This window comes from Ovis canadensis, chromosome 25, assembly GCF_042477335.2.
Source record: "Ovis canadensis isolate MfBH-ARS-UI-01 breed Bighorn chromosome 25, ARS-UI_OviCan_v2, whole genome shotgun sequence".
In the NCBI taxonomy this organism is placed as follows: Eukaryota; Metazoa; Chordata; class Mammalia; order Artiodactyla; family Bovidae; genus Ovis; species Ovis canadensis.
This window is the reverse complement of record NC_091269.1, coordinates 60,335,111-60,352,848: the sequence shown is the minus strand read 5'-3', so window position 1 is coordinate 60,352,848 and position 17,738 is coordinate 60,335,111. Positions and strand designations below refer to the sequence as shown.

At 43.5% G+C, this 17,738-nt stretch overlaps 1 protein-coding gene across 3 annotated transcripts in view; it reads right to left on the bottom strand.

Moving 5' to 3' along the window:
- Nucleotides 1-17,738, bottom strand: part of WDFY4 (WDFY family member 4) — a 265,680-nt gene that overhangs the window by 198,911 nt on the left and 49,031 nt on the right. For all 3 annotated transcript variants that reach the window (XM_069572500.1, XM_069572499.1, XM_069572501.1), the window contains 3 exons: nt 16,751-16,855; nt 15,148-15,338; nt 6,677-7,257 (listed from right to left, as the gene is read on the bottom strand). In XM_069572500.1, coding sequence (XP_069428601.1) covers nt 6,677-7,257; nt 15,148-15,338; nt 16,751-16,855 — 877 coding nt within the window. The remainder of the gene's footprint in view (nt 1-6,676; nt 7,258-15,147; nt 15,339-16,750; nt 16,856-17,738) is intronic.

The window sequence follows — 17,738 nt, the reverse complement described above, 5'->3', positions numbered from 1 at the left end:
AATATACTCAATATATAGAAAGATTAAAACTGTCAACCAAGAATACTCTACCCAGAAAAGTTATCCTTCAGATATGAAGATGAAATAGTCTTTCCTAGACAAACAAAAGCAGAGAGAGTTCACTACTAGACCTGCCTGATAAGAAATGTTGAAAGGAGCTCTTCTACCTAAAACAAAGGAGCGAAAGTCCCCAAAACTCTGAAGAAATAATAGACAGAATCAGAAAGCAGCAACTCTGTATCAGAATAAGTTGTTAAGCAATTAGAGCATACAGGTTAAAAGGGGATAAAAGCATTTAAAAAATGGCTACTTCAATTTGGCAATAAACTCACAACACAAAAGGGGATAATTTGTGGCAACAAAACTAAAAGGGAAGAATAAAAAGATAGAATCTGTATAAGCAAATGAAGACAACAACTTTTCCGTAGAAAAAGAACTATGTAACCTATGAAATGGGTTTCCCAGGTGGCACATTGGTGGCACATTTGCCTGCCAGTGCAGGAGATGCAAGAGACACAGGTTCAATCCCTGGGTTGGGAAGATCCCCCGGAAAGGGAAACTGGCAACATTCCAGTATTCTTGCCTGGAAAATTCCGTGCACAGAGGAGCCTGGAGGGCTACCGTCCATGGGGTCACAGAGCCGGACACCACTGAGCAACTGAGCACACACACAACACAGCAGCCTGTGGAACCGTTTATACAAACCGCGTGGTAACCATAACACTAAAATCCAGAGCAGAGGAGTGAAACGCGAGCAACGGGTAATTTAGGAGAATGCCACACAAAACCACCAAAGTGAAATGACAAAAGCAAGGGAAAAGAGACGATGGAGGTATAGAGCGACCAGAAAACAAAAGGTGAATGGCGATGGTGAGACTGTGTGTCAATAATCTCCCTAAATGCAAATGCATTGGATCCACCAATTGAAAGACAGAGCGGCTGGGTGGGTTAAAACGCAAGACCCAACTATAGGCTGTCTCCAGGAGACTCATCTCAGCTCTAAAGACAAATATAGGTTCCAAGTGAAGATACGGAAAATTATACTCTAGGCAAACGGCAGCAAAAGCAAGCAAACAAAAAAACAGGTATAGCCATACTCATAGCCAACAAAACAGACTTCAAGCCAAAAAAGACAACAAGAGAAAAAATGGGGATAATCTCTCAAGGAGACATAGCATGTGTTAATATATATGGACCTAACTATAGGGACAGGGGAGCCTGGTGGGCTGCCGTCTATGGGGTCACACAGAGTCGGACACGACTTAGCAGCAGCAACATAGGAATACCAGCATATATGAAATAATTCTAACTAACCTAAAGGGAGAAATTGACAGCAACATAAGAATAGTAGGCGACTTTAATACCCCCACTTACATCAACTGTTAGATTATTTGGACAGAAATTCAATAAGGAAACACAGGGCTTAAGGGAAACATTAGAGTAGACAGACTTAAATAAATCCAGAACATTCCATCCGAAATCAGCAGAACATACACTCTTTTCAGGTGCACATAGAAATTCTCCAGGATGGACTATATGTTGGGACACAAGTCTCAATAACTTTAAGAATGAAATCATATCAAGCATATTTCCAACCACCTGTATGAAACTATAAGTCAATTACAAGTGAAAGGATGGGAAAATCACAATATGTAGACACTAAACAACATGGTACTGAAGAAATCAAAGGAGAAATCAAGAACTACCTGAAGACAAAGTCAAATGAAAATAGGCCACACCAGACTCAACGTGATGCAGCAAAAGTAGCTCTAAGAGGGAAGTTTATAGCAACACATGCTCACCCCAAGAAATAAGAAAACCTCAAAAACAGTCTAAGCTTACACCTGAAGAAGCAGAAAAGAAGAAACAAAGCCCTAAGTCAGTAGAAGGAAGGAAATAAAAAACAAAAAAAAAAAACCTGGTGGAAATAAACCAGAGACTAAAAAGATAATAGAATGAAGCTAAAACCTGGTTCTTCGAAAAGACAAGCAAAACTGACAAATTTTTAGCTAGACTCACCAAGACAAAAAGAGAGAAGGCTCACATAAAATCAGAAATACACAGATATCACAGAAATACAAAGGATTGTAAGAGAGTTCTCTGAACTGCTTTACATCAACAAATTGGACAGCCTAAAGGAAATGGTTAGAATCTTAGAACAAACAACTTTCTAAGACTGATTCATGGAGAAACAGAAAGTCTGAATAGACTGATCACTATTGACGACTGAAACAGTAATCAAAAATATCCCAGAAAACAGAAGCCCACGGCCAGACAGCTGGCAAATTCTACCAAACATTGAAAGAAGGGTATCAAGCAAAAAATTGAAGACAAGGGGATGCTTCCTAATTCACTTTATGAGGCCAGCACTACCTTGATACCAAAACCAGACAAGAACAAAACAAAAAAAGAAAATTATAGGCCAATGTCTTTGGTAAACGTAGATGCAAAAATTCTCAACAAAATAGTAGCAAACTAAAGGCAACAGTATACTGAAAGGCTTATACACCATCATCATGTGGGATTTATTCTAAGGATACAAGTGTGAGTCAACCTCCACAAACCAGTCAATATGATACACCATTTAAACCAAAGGATACAAATCAAAGGAGTAACTCTACAGATGCAGGAGAAGCATCTGACAAGAGTCAACATCCATTTATGATTTTTAAAGCTCTCAATAAAATGAATAAAGGTCATAAATAACCTACATGTCAAATCCAGCTAACATCTTACTGAACAGTGGAAAACAAAGCATGTTCTCTTAGATTAGAAACAACTATACCCACTCTCACCACTCTTATTTACTATAACATTGGAAGAATTAACATTATTTCTATATTACCAAAAGCAATCTACAGCTTCAGTGCAATTCCTATCAAAATTTCAACAATATTTTTCATAGAAATAGAATGTAAAAGTTCTAAAATTTGTATGGAACCACAGAAGGCCTTGAATACCCAAAGCAATTCTGAGAAAGAAAGGACAAAGCTGAAGGTGTCACACTCTCTAATTTCAAATTACACTACAAAGCCATAGTAATCAAAACACATAAAGAACTCATGCAACTCAACAACAAAAGAACAATTTTTTTAAAATGGACAGAACTCTAAGTAGACATTCCAAAGATTACATACAGATGGCCAACAGGCACCTGAAAAAATGTTCAACATTACTAATTATTAGGAAAATGCAAGGCAAAATCACAATAAAATATAACCTCATGCCCAATAGGGTGGCTATTATAAAAAAAAAAAAAGGCAATAACGAGTATCTGCAAGGGTACAGAGAAAAGGAACCTTCATACACTGTTGGTGGGAATGTAAATAAACATCATGGAGATTCTGCAAAAAATTAAGAACAGAACCACCATATGGTCCAACTCTTCTGCTCTTGGGTATTTATCCAAAGGATATGAAAACATTAATTCAAAGAGATATATACACTGTTACGCTCACTGCAACTTTATTTACGATAGCCAAGATAAAGAAATGATCTAAGTGCCCATCCACAGATGAATGGATAAGAAGGTGTGATACACAGACACACACACAGTGGGATACTACGCAGCCATAAAAATGCGAGATCTTGCCATTTACAATATGAATGGACCTTGAGGGCATTATGTTACTTGAAATGTCAGATGGAAAAGATAGTGTATGATTTCACTCATACGTGGAATGTAAAAAGTACAAAAATAAGTGAATAAATAGAACAAAACAAAAACAAACCCATAGAAGGAATTCCCTGGCCACCCAGTGGTTAGACTCCATGCTCCCACTGCAGGAATCTCACTTTCCCTGGTTGGGGAACTAAGATCGCATATGCTGTGCAGCCAAAAAAAAAAAAAAAACAACAGAAACAAAATAAAAGCATAGATACAGATAACAGAGTGGTGGTTAGAGGAAGGGAAGGAGGGTTGCAGGAGGGCAAAATGGGTAAGATGGGTCAACTATATGGTGACGAATGGAAACCAGATTTTTGGTGGCAAGCACACTATAGTGTATGCAGAAGTCGAATTATAATGTTGGACACATGAATCATACAGCTATAAACCAAGGTCACCTCAATTTTTAAAAGGTGCAGAGTCTAATAGACCTTTGTCCAAAGAAGATACACAAGTAGCCAACAAGCACGTGAAAAGATTCTCAATATCAACAGCCTTCAAGGAAATGAAAATCAAAAGCCCAATAAGATAGCACAGCATCCCCATTAGGAGGGCTATAGTCAAAGAGATAATGACAAGAGCTGACAAAAAGATGTTCAAACTAAACCCTCACACACTACTAGCAAGAACAGAAAACGGCGCAGTCACTCTGGACAGTGATTTGGAGTTCATCAAAATGTTAAACATCGAGTTACCATACGATTTAGTCACCCTACTGTTGGGTATCCAGACAAGAGATACACAAACACCTATCCACAAAAATCTTGTTCATGAATGTTCATAGCAGTATTATTCATAATAGCCCTGAAGTGAAAACAACGCAAACGCCCATCAGCCGTTATGTGGATGTTAACTGTGGTATACACACTGGAATGTTACTTGTCAATAAAAAGAATTAAGTACTGATACATGCTACCCCAAGGACGAACCTTGCAAACATTATGCTAAATGAAAGAACCAGAAACAAAGAAACCACATAGTCTACTATCCTGTTTATATGATATATGTAGAATAGACGAATCAGGAAAGGCAGAAAATAAATTAATGGTTGCCTGGGACTGGAGGTAGGAGTGGGAGAAATGGAAAATAATGGATAATGGAGTTTCTTTGTTGTGTGATAAAAATGTTCTAATCAACTGTGGTAATGATCATATAATTCTGTGAATATACAAGAAAAACATTCAATTGTACATTTTAAATGGGCGAATTTTATGGTGTTATGTCTCAATAAAGAAGCTGCTCTTAAAAAAAAAAAGATAAAAGAAAAAAGAATAAATTTTCTCACAAGAAAACATCAGGGTCCTGAGGTTTTACTGGCAAGTTCTATTACATAACTAAGAGGGAACACTGCCCAACTGACTAGGCCAGCATAAATTTGACAGTAAAAATAGTAAAGGAAGTGTGAAAGGCTGAACTTTCTCACAAACAAAAAAATATTTTTAAAAAGTCAGCAAGTCAAATCTAGCAATAATTATATCATGAGCAAATTCTGAAGGAATGGAAGGTCAGAAAACAAGTTGATTTACCAGATTAACCAATGCAACAAGAACAATCATGATTATCACAGTGGCTGGAGAATTGACATCCAACCCCTCACCACCAGCTCCCAGTACTGATGTCTGGCTGACACACTGGGTGCTCACTTTGGGTAAACACGTGCCATGTCTTTCAGAAGACAATCCTGTGGTGTTAAGGGCCACGTGACCTGGAGAGGTGGCAGGCAGGATAGTTGACTGCAATATTAACTTTTGTCTTATCATCGACGCTTCAGAGGAATAAAAAAAAAAAAAAAAGATACCAACTATTCTGTTGCTTTGTTCTTTCATTTTCCCCCTCCTGATCCAAGGCGGCGGGGTGGTTCTTTGTGCTCCCTCACTTTAGTGGAATTCTGTGTTACAGGAATGAAAGTAAAAAATTGTTTATCAAAGTCAGGCCCTTGAGAAGGTTAGCCTGCAGAAAGACGTCCTTCTTAGGGGAAATGGAAGCAGCAAGAAAGAACAAGAAGAGTCCCATGATTGGGAAGGACGCTATGGTTTGTGTCTCACAAGTCAAGGACATCACCCACTCCCTGGCAGTGCCCTGGCAGGCAGGAGATGCAAGCTAGGAAGGCAAAGGCTGCTCAGTGCACCAAAGAGGCTGGGCCCAGGTACCTAGGCTCCGAGGCACAGCAAAGAAGCCAAAGGAGAAAGGGAGCCTGTGCGCAGCAGAGCTCTGCCCTCAGTTTCCAAAATCAGGTAAGCCTCCCTGGTTCTCAGTGACTCATCAGCATCCCCCGACCCTGAACTGAGTCAGACTGGTTTTCTGCCAGCTCTCAGGGAAGGGGGATGACGTTAACTTGATTTAAAGAAAAGAAAAGGCAAAGTTAACCAAGACAAAGTCAACTTGATTTAAAGGAAAGAAAATCACGCTGTCACCAGCAAAGCCCACTGGGATCCCCGGGAAACATAAGGTGGAATCTGGGTGATAAGATAAGGTCTACCCTCTTCCTTTCTGCCTAGTCTAGTCTCACTTATTCACTGGTTACTGCATACAGGGGCCCTGCCCTGGGCAGGCACTTCAGACCGGAGTTCCAGTGCAAAGTGGCTGCGCAGGACGTGGCAACGCACAGATCCGGTGCAGAAGCGAGATGCAGGATCCTCCACTCCAGGCGGTGGCAGTGGGCCATGTGCGGCGGTGGTGCGCCCAGCCCTGCGGTCTCCACCCCTTCCCTCTACACAGGATCCCTAAAGGCAGCCCCACCCCAGGCTTGCCCAGAGAGCAGGAGAGCTTGCACCTCTCCATTCTCTGTGAAAAGAGGAAAGGTTTCCTTTGCTTCTGAATCCAGTTCGGTCTCCTATTGGCTTAAACATCAGATAGGAGGACGCTTGCTGGGAATGGACTCAGGAGGGTGAGTAGCAGCGTAACTTTCCGCACACCCAGTTTGTACTACGCATGTGCGGGATATGCGCCCGGGACACAGGAGACAGACACACCGAGGACAGATTAGAGAAGCAGGCAGCAAAGCCCTACCTCTCTTCCACGTCTGGCCACTGCTTGAAGCTTCCCTGGGGGTCACTGCCAGGTTCTGCCCTCTGAGGGTCCACCGCTAGCTCCTGCCTGGTCCTCGGAACATCCTTCAGGTCCCTGCGCAGGTGGAGGGTGCCTCGGGCCATGCTGTCCAGAAAGCTGAGGATCTGCAGGCAGCTCTGGATCTTGGGTGGGAGCAGGCTGGCGGAGGAAAAGGCCGCACTCAGCAGATCAGCAAATGGCCTGGTCTTGGTGTCCTCCCAGGAGGGCGGAGAGGCGTCCTCTTCCTCCAGGGCCCCAAAACAGCCCAGCAAGCACAGGTCCTCGGCCAGCTTCTCAAAGAGCCCGGTCCTCCTAAAGAAGTCACCGTTGACAGGGTCCAGGCACAGTGCAGCTGACAAAGCACAGAGGCTGTGCAGGACAAGGTCCAGGGTCTGGCTGGGGGACACTGCCCCCCACATCTGCAGTGGGGGCTCCTGGAGAGACCCCTCCAGGTCAGAGAGAAGGGACAGCAGCCCGTTGAACCCACTGGAGACTCTGAAAGCAGCGCGGCCTTTGGGGGTCTCCAGGATCCGGAGCAGAGACTGAAACCAATGAGATAAAAGTGAGTGAGGTCAAGGCAGCAGATCTTTAATGCTGAGCTCCAGCCCGGCATTGCCAGAGCATTCCTGGTGCTCCTCCAGGATCCATGCCAGAGGAATAGCAAGCTACCTGTGGGCAATTCTGAAATACTGGGAGGTCTATACTGTTCCTCTTTATCTTAGTTTCGGGTTGCCCCTCCGTGTCTTTGTTCAAATGGTTGCTCTTAAAGCCTATGCTGCTTTATAGGGTTGATTTACTGTCTTATATCTCAAGTGCATCTCTCTCCACAAACCTTTCTCTGACCCCTCACTTATACTCATCCCAGGCTGAGTGCTCACACCTCTAACTCCCCAATCAGAACTCTCACCATCCTGCATGGAAGCTATTTGAAAATTGTCTCAGCCTTCCTCTAGTTTGAAGTGACATGAAATCAGGCTTGTTCGCTGTTGTGGATTGTGGTACCTACTTAATAAATACTTGCTAAACTCATGGAATGAACCATTTTCTATATTGCAAAAGGAAACAGTGAAATCTATACAAAGCAGTTTATTACTACTTACCTTCCTCTGTGTGCAAGTACAGGTATTTTTAATAAATGGAAGGCAGTCAAACAAATCTACTTAAAAGCTGGTGTACCACAACCCACAGCAGCGAACAAGCCTGATTTCATGTCACTTCCAACTAGAGGAAGGCTGCGACAATTTTCAAAAGGGAATTAAGGCGAAGAGCACTCCTTCATGGAGGGAAACATATAGGTCTAGCATGTACTATAGACCATGTGTGGAGTTTAGGCTGTTACAATGCACGCTCTAGAATCTACCTTTGCAAGACTGCTGAGGTCTTTCTGGAACAGCCAGACATTTAATTCTCTCTAGAATCAAACACTTACTAAGCACTTCCAAAGCACCATTCTTCAGTCCTAGTACCCATGATATACCCTAGGTGTTCAGTAAATGTTTTTAGAAGGAAAGAAGGACTGGACTTAAGAAGTTCTCATTCTGGGCTAAAGTCTCACCCCTAACAGTGAAGAATGGATGGATGATTTTAGATAAATATCGAAAGCCTCTAGATTTTGGCATTTAGTTGTTTACAATTTGTGAAAATTGAATGGGACTCCATCAAACCCAGGTTTCTTAAGCATGTTTCCCAGAAAATGGCTAGTCCCTGTAGTTTCGCTAGTAGGTGCTGGAGGAACATTTGAGTTGTTTCATCCTTTACGATGTTTAGTGCTCTAGAGACACAGCAAAGAGACTTTTCTTGGCAGGCATAACTTAAAGTCAATTTCAGGATGCTTGAAACAAGGTTCAAAGAGAAAAAATAAGGGAAAAGAAAGTCCCTAATTCGGGAGAGATGGGTGAAACTGTGTCTTAAATGCATGGTTTAGGGTTATAGTCTGCGGCATAATACGTGAAAATCCAATGACAAAGAGAACATTGATGGGTCCGAAAAGGGAGCAAAAGGACTCGCCTTCTAAATTCTCATATAGAGAAAGTCAGATAGAAACTCAGTAAAGTTACAGGTAAATATGAAATACGAAGTCATGTACTTTGCGGGGGGAAAGTAATTTTCTAGTTCTGTCTCTAAAATGCTGGTAACTCCAACCTAACACTAGTGTTTATCTGAAACACTATAATGTGTACCACTAGAACCCATATTTTATTATCTAAGATTATATTCTGCTACAAGAAGCTTGAACTGCTTGGCGGACGGTGAACCCAGGCATGGGGTAGGAAAGCGTGAAATAAGCCAGAACGAAGCTAATGCCCACAAGCAAGGACTCTTTCAAAGATGGAGAGAAATGATGACCTAGAAGCTGCTTAAAGTGTTCCCACTGCCCTGTCAATGACATTTCAAGTAAACAAAACAAAGATTGTAGAAACTAGGAGAATCTATACAAGGCCAAAGGTCATGATTATGCTCAAAATGGGCAAATTATCATACAGAGTGCGGTAGAAAGATTCATCTGTACCAATATGGGTCAACTGATCTTTTCCCAGTTATAGGAAAAGGAAATGCATGACCTATGGTGGTTGGATCAATGATTGCCCTCCACAGCTCTGGGGGATGGCTGTGGGGAAATTGAATTATTCTGGTCTTTAAAAGAAACTCAGCATCAGGGTCACCCACTAACAGGGGATCAAATCAGAGTCATGGGATATGGTTCAGGGAAATGGGCTTTCCAGACTGTCTGGCAGATAGAGGCAGATTGAAACACAAAGTGCTAGTGTTTCCAGCGACAGCTGCTTTCCCCCCCTAAGTGAGGATATGACTTAACTGCTTCTGTTGCTGTTTAGCCACTAAGTCACGTCCGACTCTTTTTGCAACCCCATGGGCTGTAGCCTGACATGCTCCTCCATCCATGGGGTTTCTCAGGCAAGAATACCGGAGCAGGTTGCCATCGCCTTTTCCAGGGGAGCTTCCTGACTCAGGGATCAAACCCATGTCTGCTGCACTGGCAGGCAGACTCTCTACCACTGAGCCAACAGGGAAGTCCAGCTACTTCTGTATTTGGCTCAAAACTGAGGAGAGATTGCACGTACAGACAGGTCCTTAAAGAGGAGATTATATGCAGAACAGATTCTCCAGGGTAGTAATGTTGGTGAATGTAAAAGCTTATGGTTTAGCAGCACAGAGTTCCCTAGACTAGGCAGGGACTTTCTCTGAACACACAGCATCACCACAGCTGCCTTCCCAAAATCCCACCCCCAGCCCTGGGACTCTGGGGCCAGTCCTCTGTGCCTGCCTTGTATGAGCAACTCACTCTGGACAGAATTAGTGCTTCTTTACCGAGGTGGAAGTGCGCTCTAACCTTCAAGCATGCTGAGTGGCGGTGGTCTCTCCCTGCCATCTGATAATCCACGCGAAAGGCTGACTGACCATTAGCGTTGGTCAGTGTGGTTCAGCATTGTCTGTCTCAACCTGTCGCAGTGTGACTAGTGCCATGAAAAATAGATAAAGTACCGACACGTCAAGAAATCTGAGGCTCTAGGGTGCTAAACTACGTTTATGTGAGTGCCTTCAGGAGCTCTGAAAACCACTATTATGTTATTCAGGGCAAATGGAATGAATGGAAGTCTTCTGTTTATCACATGACACATGACAAAATAAACACCCAAAAGAGAGAACGATTAACAAATAAAGCTAATCAGATTATAAGCAAGTGTCTGAGTGCTAGAGGACCACCAAAACTCCCCTCTTCCCTTGAGAAACCACCTTCCAACTGTCCAGTTTTATACCAAATATTGCTCATCAGATCTCTGTCATTCCGAGTGCTGAGGGCAGATATTTTAAAAAGAGAGCAACACGATCTTAGCCATCCTTATGATCTGTGTCTCTCAGAGGGTCTATCCCCTTAATTCCTAGATGGCACTTCTCTCCTCCTATAGGGAGGGGGGAAGAAATGGCTGTCCTTAATTGTTGCTTTGTTTGATTTATTGAATTCAGAGTCATTATCTAAAATGGGGGTAATGCCATTAGACCTCAGGCTTCTCTATTATTTCTTGGGATGGGGTTAATTTCATATTTGCAGAGTCATAAAGTAAAGAGTCCAAAATCTAATTACAAAGACTTAATTTCATAGCAACTAAAGAGAAACATTTCTATCATAAAGGAAAATAAATACTGCGCTACTTCGGGAAACAATTTGTCAGGAACTGGGGGCCTAGGAGGAGGGTCTCCATTACTGTCATTCAACTTTGCGTGATAATGCATCACCTAGGCTTGCAAGTCTGCGGAAGGGAGTAAATTTAATCAGCTGAAGTCAAAGTAATCAGGCTAGGGTTGACACATTTCAAGAAAGGTCAGCGTTAAGCACATTTTCTCCTCCTTAACTCAGTTACCATGTCATCGTCTCTGAGTTAGTATTCCTCCAGCTTGAATCTATAAAATGGATGTCTGCTGCAAAGCGCTAACTATGTTAAGACTAACAGGATTTATTTCACATTCTATTATTTGTTATTCCTCATAATTTTCCATGTGTCATGCTGGAAGACGGGTGAGGTAATGCAATTAAGCTCAGAGTTGAACAGCTAAATGTATATTAGCAAATCAATCTGAATTTGTGCATAACCCAATCATGGTCCCACTGGCCGTGGAGAGGAAATTCATTTGCTTACATTATTCTTTAACTCGGTTATCATTTGCCAGAATTAGGGGGTGAAGTCACATGTCCTTCTGTATTGGTATGGAAGCACCACTGGATTTTTGGAAGCAACTGCCTTAAGTCACATGTTTCTGGAGGAATTTTCTCCTCCAGAGCAGCTGGCTGATTCTCAGGGAAGGGAAGTGAGGGTGGCACCATGATGTGAATATACTTCAGAGATGGCAAACCTTGGTCAGGTGGTGGGGTGGAGGGTCCTGCCTTTGAGGCCCCCACATTCCATCACTTCCCCTTCATTCTACATCTGACCCACTTTGCAGGCACAGTGCAGGCATACTCTCAACTACCAAAATGGGAAATCTAGCCAGAACTAATTTTACATCTTTGTTTCCCAAGGGGTTCCCAAAGTGATTTAAAACAAAGGCCTATCTCACATCAGATTCCAGCAAATGTTGGCTAGTTGCTCATAGGACTTGATGGTGGGCAAGGCTGGAACAGGCTCTGGGGCCCAATCCTTCCCCACAACCCACCAGAGCTTCAGTGGGTTATCAGCCTGGTTCCGGAAAAGCCATGGCGGCGCCAGGCACCCTCCTCACTGCCCAGCAGTAACTTGGTACCCAGGAAGAAGACAGCAAGTGGAGCAAAGGGTGAAAGTGAAAGCCGCTCAGCCGTGTCTGACTCTCTGCAACCCCAAGGACTACGCAGTCCATGGAATTCTCCAGGCCAGAATACTGGAGTGGGTAGTCTATCCCTTCTCCAGAGGATCTTCCTGACCCAAGAATCGAACCGGGCTCTCCCGCATTGCAGGTGGATTCTTTACCAACTGAGCTATGAGGGAAGCCCAGAGTATGACTGTGTTAAAAAGCTCACACGTTATTCATCCCTGATGTACTCTCTTGATAGTGTGATACTGAAATGATACTGAATCTGTAAAACACCATGGCTTTACGGCTAATTCTGGAAATTCAGTCCTATTACCCAAGGTCTGACACTCCAGTACGGTGCCTCTGGGCTGTCGGGTAAACAAGAGGAACTTTGGAGCAAAGTAGAGAGCTTTTCTATAATAGACACAAAAATACTGTACTCTCCGAAACTTTCCTCTCCGTGGATCTGTTTGACTATAAATGTGAAAATGCCAGGTACAGTTAGGGATTCCAATTATTCATCCAAGAGAAAATCAAAGTCCGGACTGCCTTGCTCCCTGCCTTCCCTGTCCCTCATTCGAATTAAGTTGAACAGAGACATATGAGAAAAACATTCAACAAAGAGCATGGTGAAGAGAAAAGATCACCAAATTTTTAGTCACTCGTCTTAGATTCAAATTCAGCTTCACCTTTGAGTATTAGAATCTCTCCAGGCCTGTCTCTACTGCCACATCAGGACCGGACCACTGAAGCCAAGGCGCTTTCCAGCTATAAACTCTCATTAATTCTTGCTATCTCTCCCCTTTAATCTCCCCTCTACATGCTCCCTTCAGACCTGTTACTTCACATAACCATGGAGCTCCAGTATCTTTCAAAAGACCTTAACTTTCCTTTTTTGTTCCATCACCTTCACTGATTTTTTGACTCTGTGATTAAGTCACTGTTTCGGTTCTTGTCATCTATGAAATGCACGATAACCGCAGTCAAAATGCCACTTTTGGACGGGCTTCTCATGACACACTGGCTCTGCTGAGCTCCACGGGCTTAGGTCATCAGACGACACGAATACCGCTACATCAGAGCCTGACACTGGCTTTGCCGAGGAATTAAGTTGGTAAAATAAACCGAATGTCGTTCTCTAACTGTTAAATGGTTTTATACTGAGATCAGCTCAGTTCAGGTCAGTTCAGTCTCTCAGTCGTGTCCAACTCTTTGCGACCCCACGAGTCGCAGCGCACCAAGCCTCCCTGTCCATCACCATCTCCCGGAGTTCACTCAGACTCACGTCCATCGAGTCAGTGATGCCATCCAGCCATCTCATCCTCTGTTGTCCCCTTCTCCTCCTGCCCCTAATCCTTCCCAGCATCAAGGTCTTTTCCAATGAGTCAACTCTTCACATGAGGTGGCCAAAGTATTGGAGTTTCAGCTTTAGCATCAGGCCTTCCAGTGAACACCCAGGACTGATCTCCTTTAGGATGGACTGGTTGGATCTCCTTGCAGTCCAAGGGACTCTCAAGAGTCTTCTCCAACACCACAGTTCAAAAGCATCACTTCTTCAGCACTCAGCTTTCTTCACAGTCCAACTCTCACATCCATAACATGACCGCTGGAAAAACCATAGTCTTGACTAGACGGACCTTTGTTGGCAAAGTAATGTCTCTGCTTTTGAATATGCTGTCTAGGTTGGTTATAACTTTCCTTCCAAGGAGTAAGCATCTTTTAATTTCATGGCTGCAATCACCATCGCCCCCAAAAATAAAGTCTGACACTGTTTCCACTGTTTCCCCATCTATTTCCCATGAAGTGATGGGACCAGATGCCATGATCTTAGTTTTCTGAATGTTGAGCTTTAAGCCAACTTTTTCACTCTCCTCTTTCACTTTCATCAAGAGGCTTTTTAGTTCCTCTTCACTTTCTGCCATAAGGGCCGTGTCATCTCATGGCTAACTATGGCTGAGGGTTTTAATTTGGAAGTGAGAGCAACTCTGTATTATAGAAAATTCACCGGTGGTCCAGGATAACACGGTAATGAAACAGGAGTGTGTTTCGCACGCAGGGTTGTTTTGCACACAGACGTGGCAGGTCCCCAAGTCAGTTCCCTGGGGGATATTCGCATTTCAGGCTGCCCTTCTCTTAAACAGCCATAAATGAAAGATAGAGGATTTTTGCTAAAGGTATAAGCCCCCACAGACAAAAGAAATGGAAAAGCAGGAATAGAAACAAAATTGTGAGAGCTATCAGGCTGATGATAGTTATTTTCATCTTTAACTATTTTAAGACAATTTGGTGATGGTTAACAATATTATAAAAACATATACATATGCTTTTCTTTGTTGTCCAAAGGTGACACCCTAGTTTGACTTTTCCCTGTGTGACCACTGCTCCTGTCCCTTTGACTGCCTTTGGCTTCCTTTCCCAGTTCAGATGTCCTCCGTGACCCTTCCTCAAACACGCAAGGCAACGCTGGTTTCTACTTCTCTGTCCCCGTGGCAGCCTGCTTTCAGCATCTACGAGGGCATAACCATGTGCATCACCATGCTGCCGCTAAGTCACGTCAGTCGTGTCCGACTCCATGATTGCGTACTTAGTATTAGTCCTAGTCTAGAGGTACCAGTTAGCAAGGGCTGAGTTTCACTCCACTGTGTGTCCCGGGCACTCTGCATCGGGCCTTGCTCACTAAAGGCTGGGCGGCTAAACAAGGCAGCCGCTTGGCCACCACCAATTCGGGCGCCACGTCCATAGTCTGCAGTGCGGCTGGGAAGTAACGGCCCAACCGAGGACTACGTTTCCTGGCACCTCATGCATCCGGACGAATCCTGCCCAAAGAAAATTGGTTATGCACCAGTTCTAGGCCAGAGAAGAGCGTGCACCGTTTTCTTTGCTCTCCCTTCCCTCGTCTGCTGGCTGGCTTAGATGCCTAGGTGACAGCTGTCCCTGAATGACATTCCTCCCAATTACTGACTGGACCATATGCAAGCAGCCTCTAATGTGCCAGGCTATTGAGCAGGTGGGATTTGTCTGTGACAGCAGCTAGTGCCACTCCACCTGTAGGACAAGGGACCGAGTGAAGGGATGAAATCATGGGCAAATGCCGATCACGCGCTGCGTGTCCGTGGGAAAGCCCATCACAAAGGAGGACTCGACATCACCTTCAGGAGATCCAGTTTCAGCTGTATTTCCCCCTGAGTGGACGAGCACAAAGCGCCCACGATGATGCTCATGTACTCCTCGGTGTTGATGACTGAGAGCTGCTCCAAGATGCCGAGTGAGGCTCCCCGGTAGCACTCATCATCCAGGAAGATCTTGATGAAGGGCACCATGCCGTGGTCTTTCAGGACAACTGGGGACCAGACAGACAGTATTGCTAGAGTGATGGGTATCTTGGGACCTTAGTTTCAATTATAAGGACAGCTTTTCTTTACAATTTCCAAGTTTGTTTGGCTACATATGTATATGTTTTTTCCACCCATTAGAAACTTTTTTTTCAAAATCAATACTTACTGTTAAAATAAGAAGAGGAATAGAGAAACTACGGAGCTGAGAATTAAAAAGAAAACTGCTTTCTTCTCCAGCGAGAATTCTGCTTTTGAAACCACCTTCCCCCTTTTCTAAGTAATATAAACTTTAATTGGATGTACCTCTGACATTTATTTCCACATAATTCCCTAATCCAGGGCCAATGGCAATTCTTATTTTATCAATTCTTATCTCTGCCTAAAGCCTTGTTCAAAGCAAGCCAGAATTTAAGAATGCATTTAATTCATAAGCAGTTTCTTGGGATGGTGGGGGAGCAGAATCAAAGAAATTTGGCTAACGGCATGTTTTTTGTTTAAAAGTAATCCTAAGAATTTCTTCCCTGGGACTGATCTTTGGAGTAATTACATGTAGAATAAGAACCAGGAAGTAACTGGATCATTCAAATGGCAAGATGTGGATTTGAGCTGGTCAACTCCATAAAGCAGAATTTCCCAATTATGGGCCAGGTATTCCTTACATGGAATCACCTAGAGGGCCTTTTAAAAGTAGATTTCTGGGTTCTTCCTTGACCTGATAATTAGATCTCTGGGAGGGAACCTAGGAATATGTATCTCCCTTTTAACCAGAACCTCCAGGAAATCTTTCATAGTCTCACATGAGAGATGCTCTACCATAATGAAATAGCCATTCACGTTCGGCATAGTTGACCTCTGAGGCCCCAAGTAAAGATGCACCAGATTACCAAACCCATTCATGTCACTTTGTTGTGCATCTGCTTTATAGTATAAGATACATGCATGTATTTTATGCATGTATTTTTAAACATGGGAGCCACATGATCTCAGGAAGCTAAAAAAATTTGTTTTAATGAATGAAGCTATTAAATCCATCATGGGCTAGAAGCACATCAAATTATCTCTCTAAAAAATGATGACAATATTTTACAATTTGAATCTTTTTATAAAAGCATCTATAGTCGGTGCAGCAAGATATTAAAAGATTTTACTTGAGGGAAATGGGGTTTCTGTGGTCTCATAAATTTAAGATAACTCTTTGACTCACCACCTTATTTAGCAATCTAAACAGTAAAAAGTGTCAACTGATGTGTCTACCAGTTTACTGATGATCACCAGAGATAAAGCAGTAAATGGACATTAGCCACAGCCATGGTGTTGGCTATTCTTTGGATACAGCCTTTGAACACTGACATAAATCATCAGGAAATAGTCAGTGTTTCCCCAAGCGGTCACAGTGTGAATCTGGTAGCATTCTCACCTGCATTCCTAACCGACCCTTTCAGAAGCGTGACCACAGTTTTCAGCATCACACAAGTCAGTTCTCGTTCTGTATCTTGAACTCCAGGATTGATCTCTTTTTTTCCTGCCATAGTTAAGAAACAACGGAAAGAAAATTTTAAGCACGTGTGCTATGGCCCCAAACCTCCAGTTCCGTCACTTTTCTGCCCTCTTTGTTGTCGTTGCTCAGCCCAGCTCTTTGCGATCCCGTGGACTGCAGCACACCAGGTTTCCCTGTTCTTCACTGTCTCCTGGAGTTTGCTCAAACTCGTGTCCATTGACATGTCCAATATCTATCTTCTTAAAGAAAGATGAATATCATGCTTCCATTATAAAGGAGTGTGCATCCTAACTTGTAAATCATGCTTCCATTATAAAGGAGTGTGCATCCTAACTTGTAAGATGTGACCCTATAATCCCTACATCAGAAGCTCTCCAACTTGAGTTGCATCAGAATCCCCTGGAAGGCTTATAGAAAAATCCAAGGTATGTGCATGGGGCATGGTTAGGCAGGAAGAGAGCCCAGGCCAGCAGTCCTGAAGCAGAGGCGAGGGGATGCTGCCAAAGAGCCATGGGCATACAACCCAGCAGGGCGCACAAAAGCGTGGCCAAGCTTAGAGGGGCAAGCTGGGCCAGCAAGGCCCTGGTTGCTGACCTCTGTTCCAAGGGAAGACCACTGGGCCCTACAGCCCCATGTGAGCAAGGTGGCCATGTTCCAGTAGAGCCCAGAGGTGACCCCACACCTTCCCCCACCCAGAGCTCAGGCCTCTCTGAAAGCCTTTTGCACTCCTGAGGCCCTGTCTACCCATCTACATACTCAGACAATAACTGGCGCAGGAGGTATCTCATAGCTTAGAACTCATCAGGCCTGAGTTAGTCCCATGAGCTGCCTTAAAGTTACACCTATCCCTCTCAACTTATCGTGGGGAGGAGCAAGCAAGTTACAGTAAACAGGGAGTCTGCCTGCT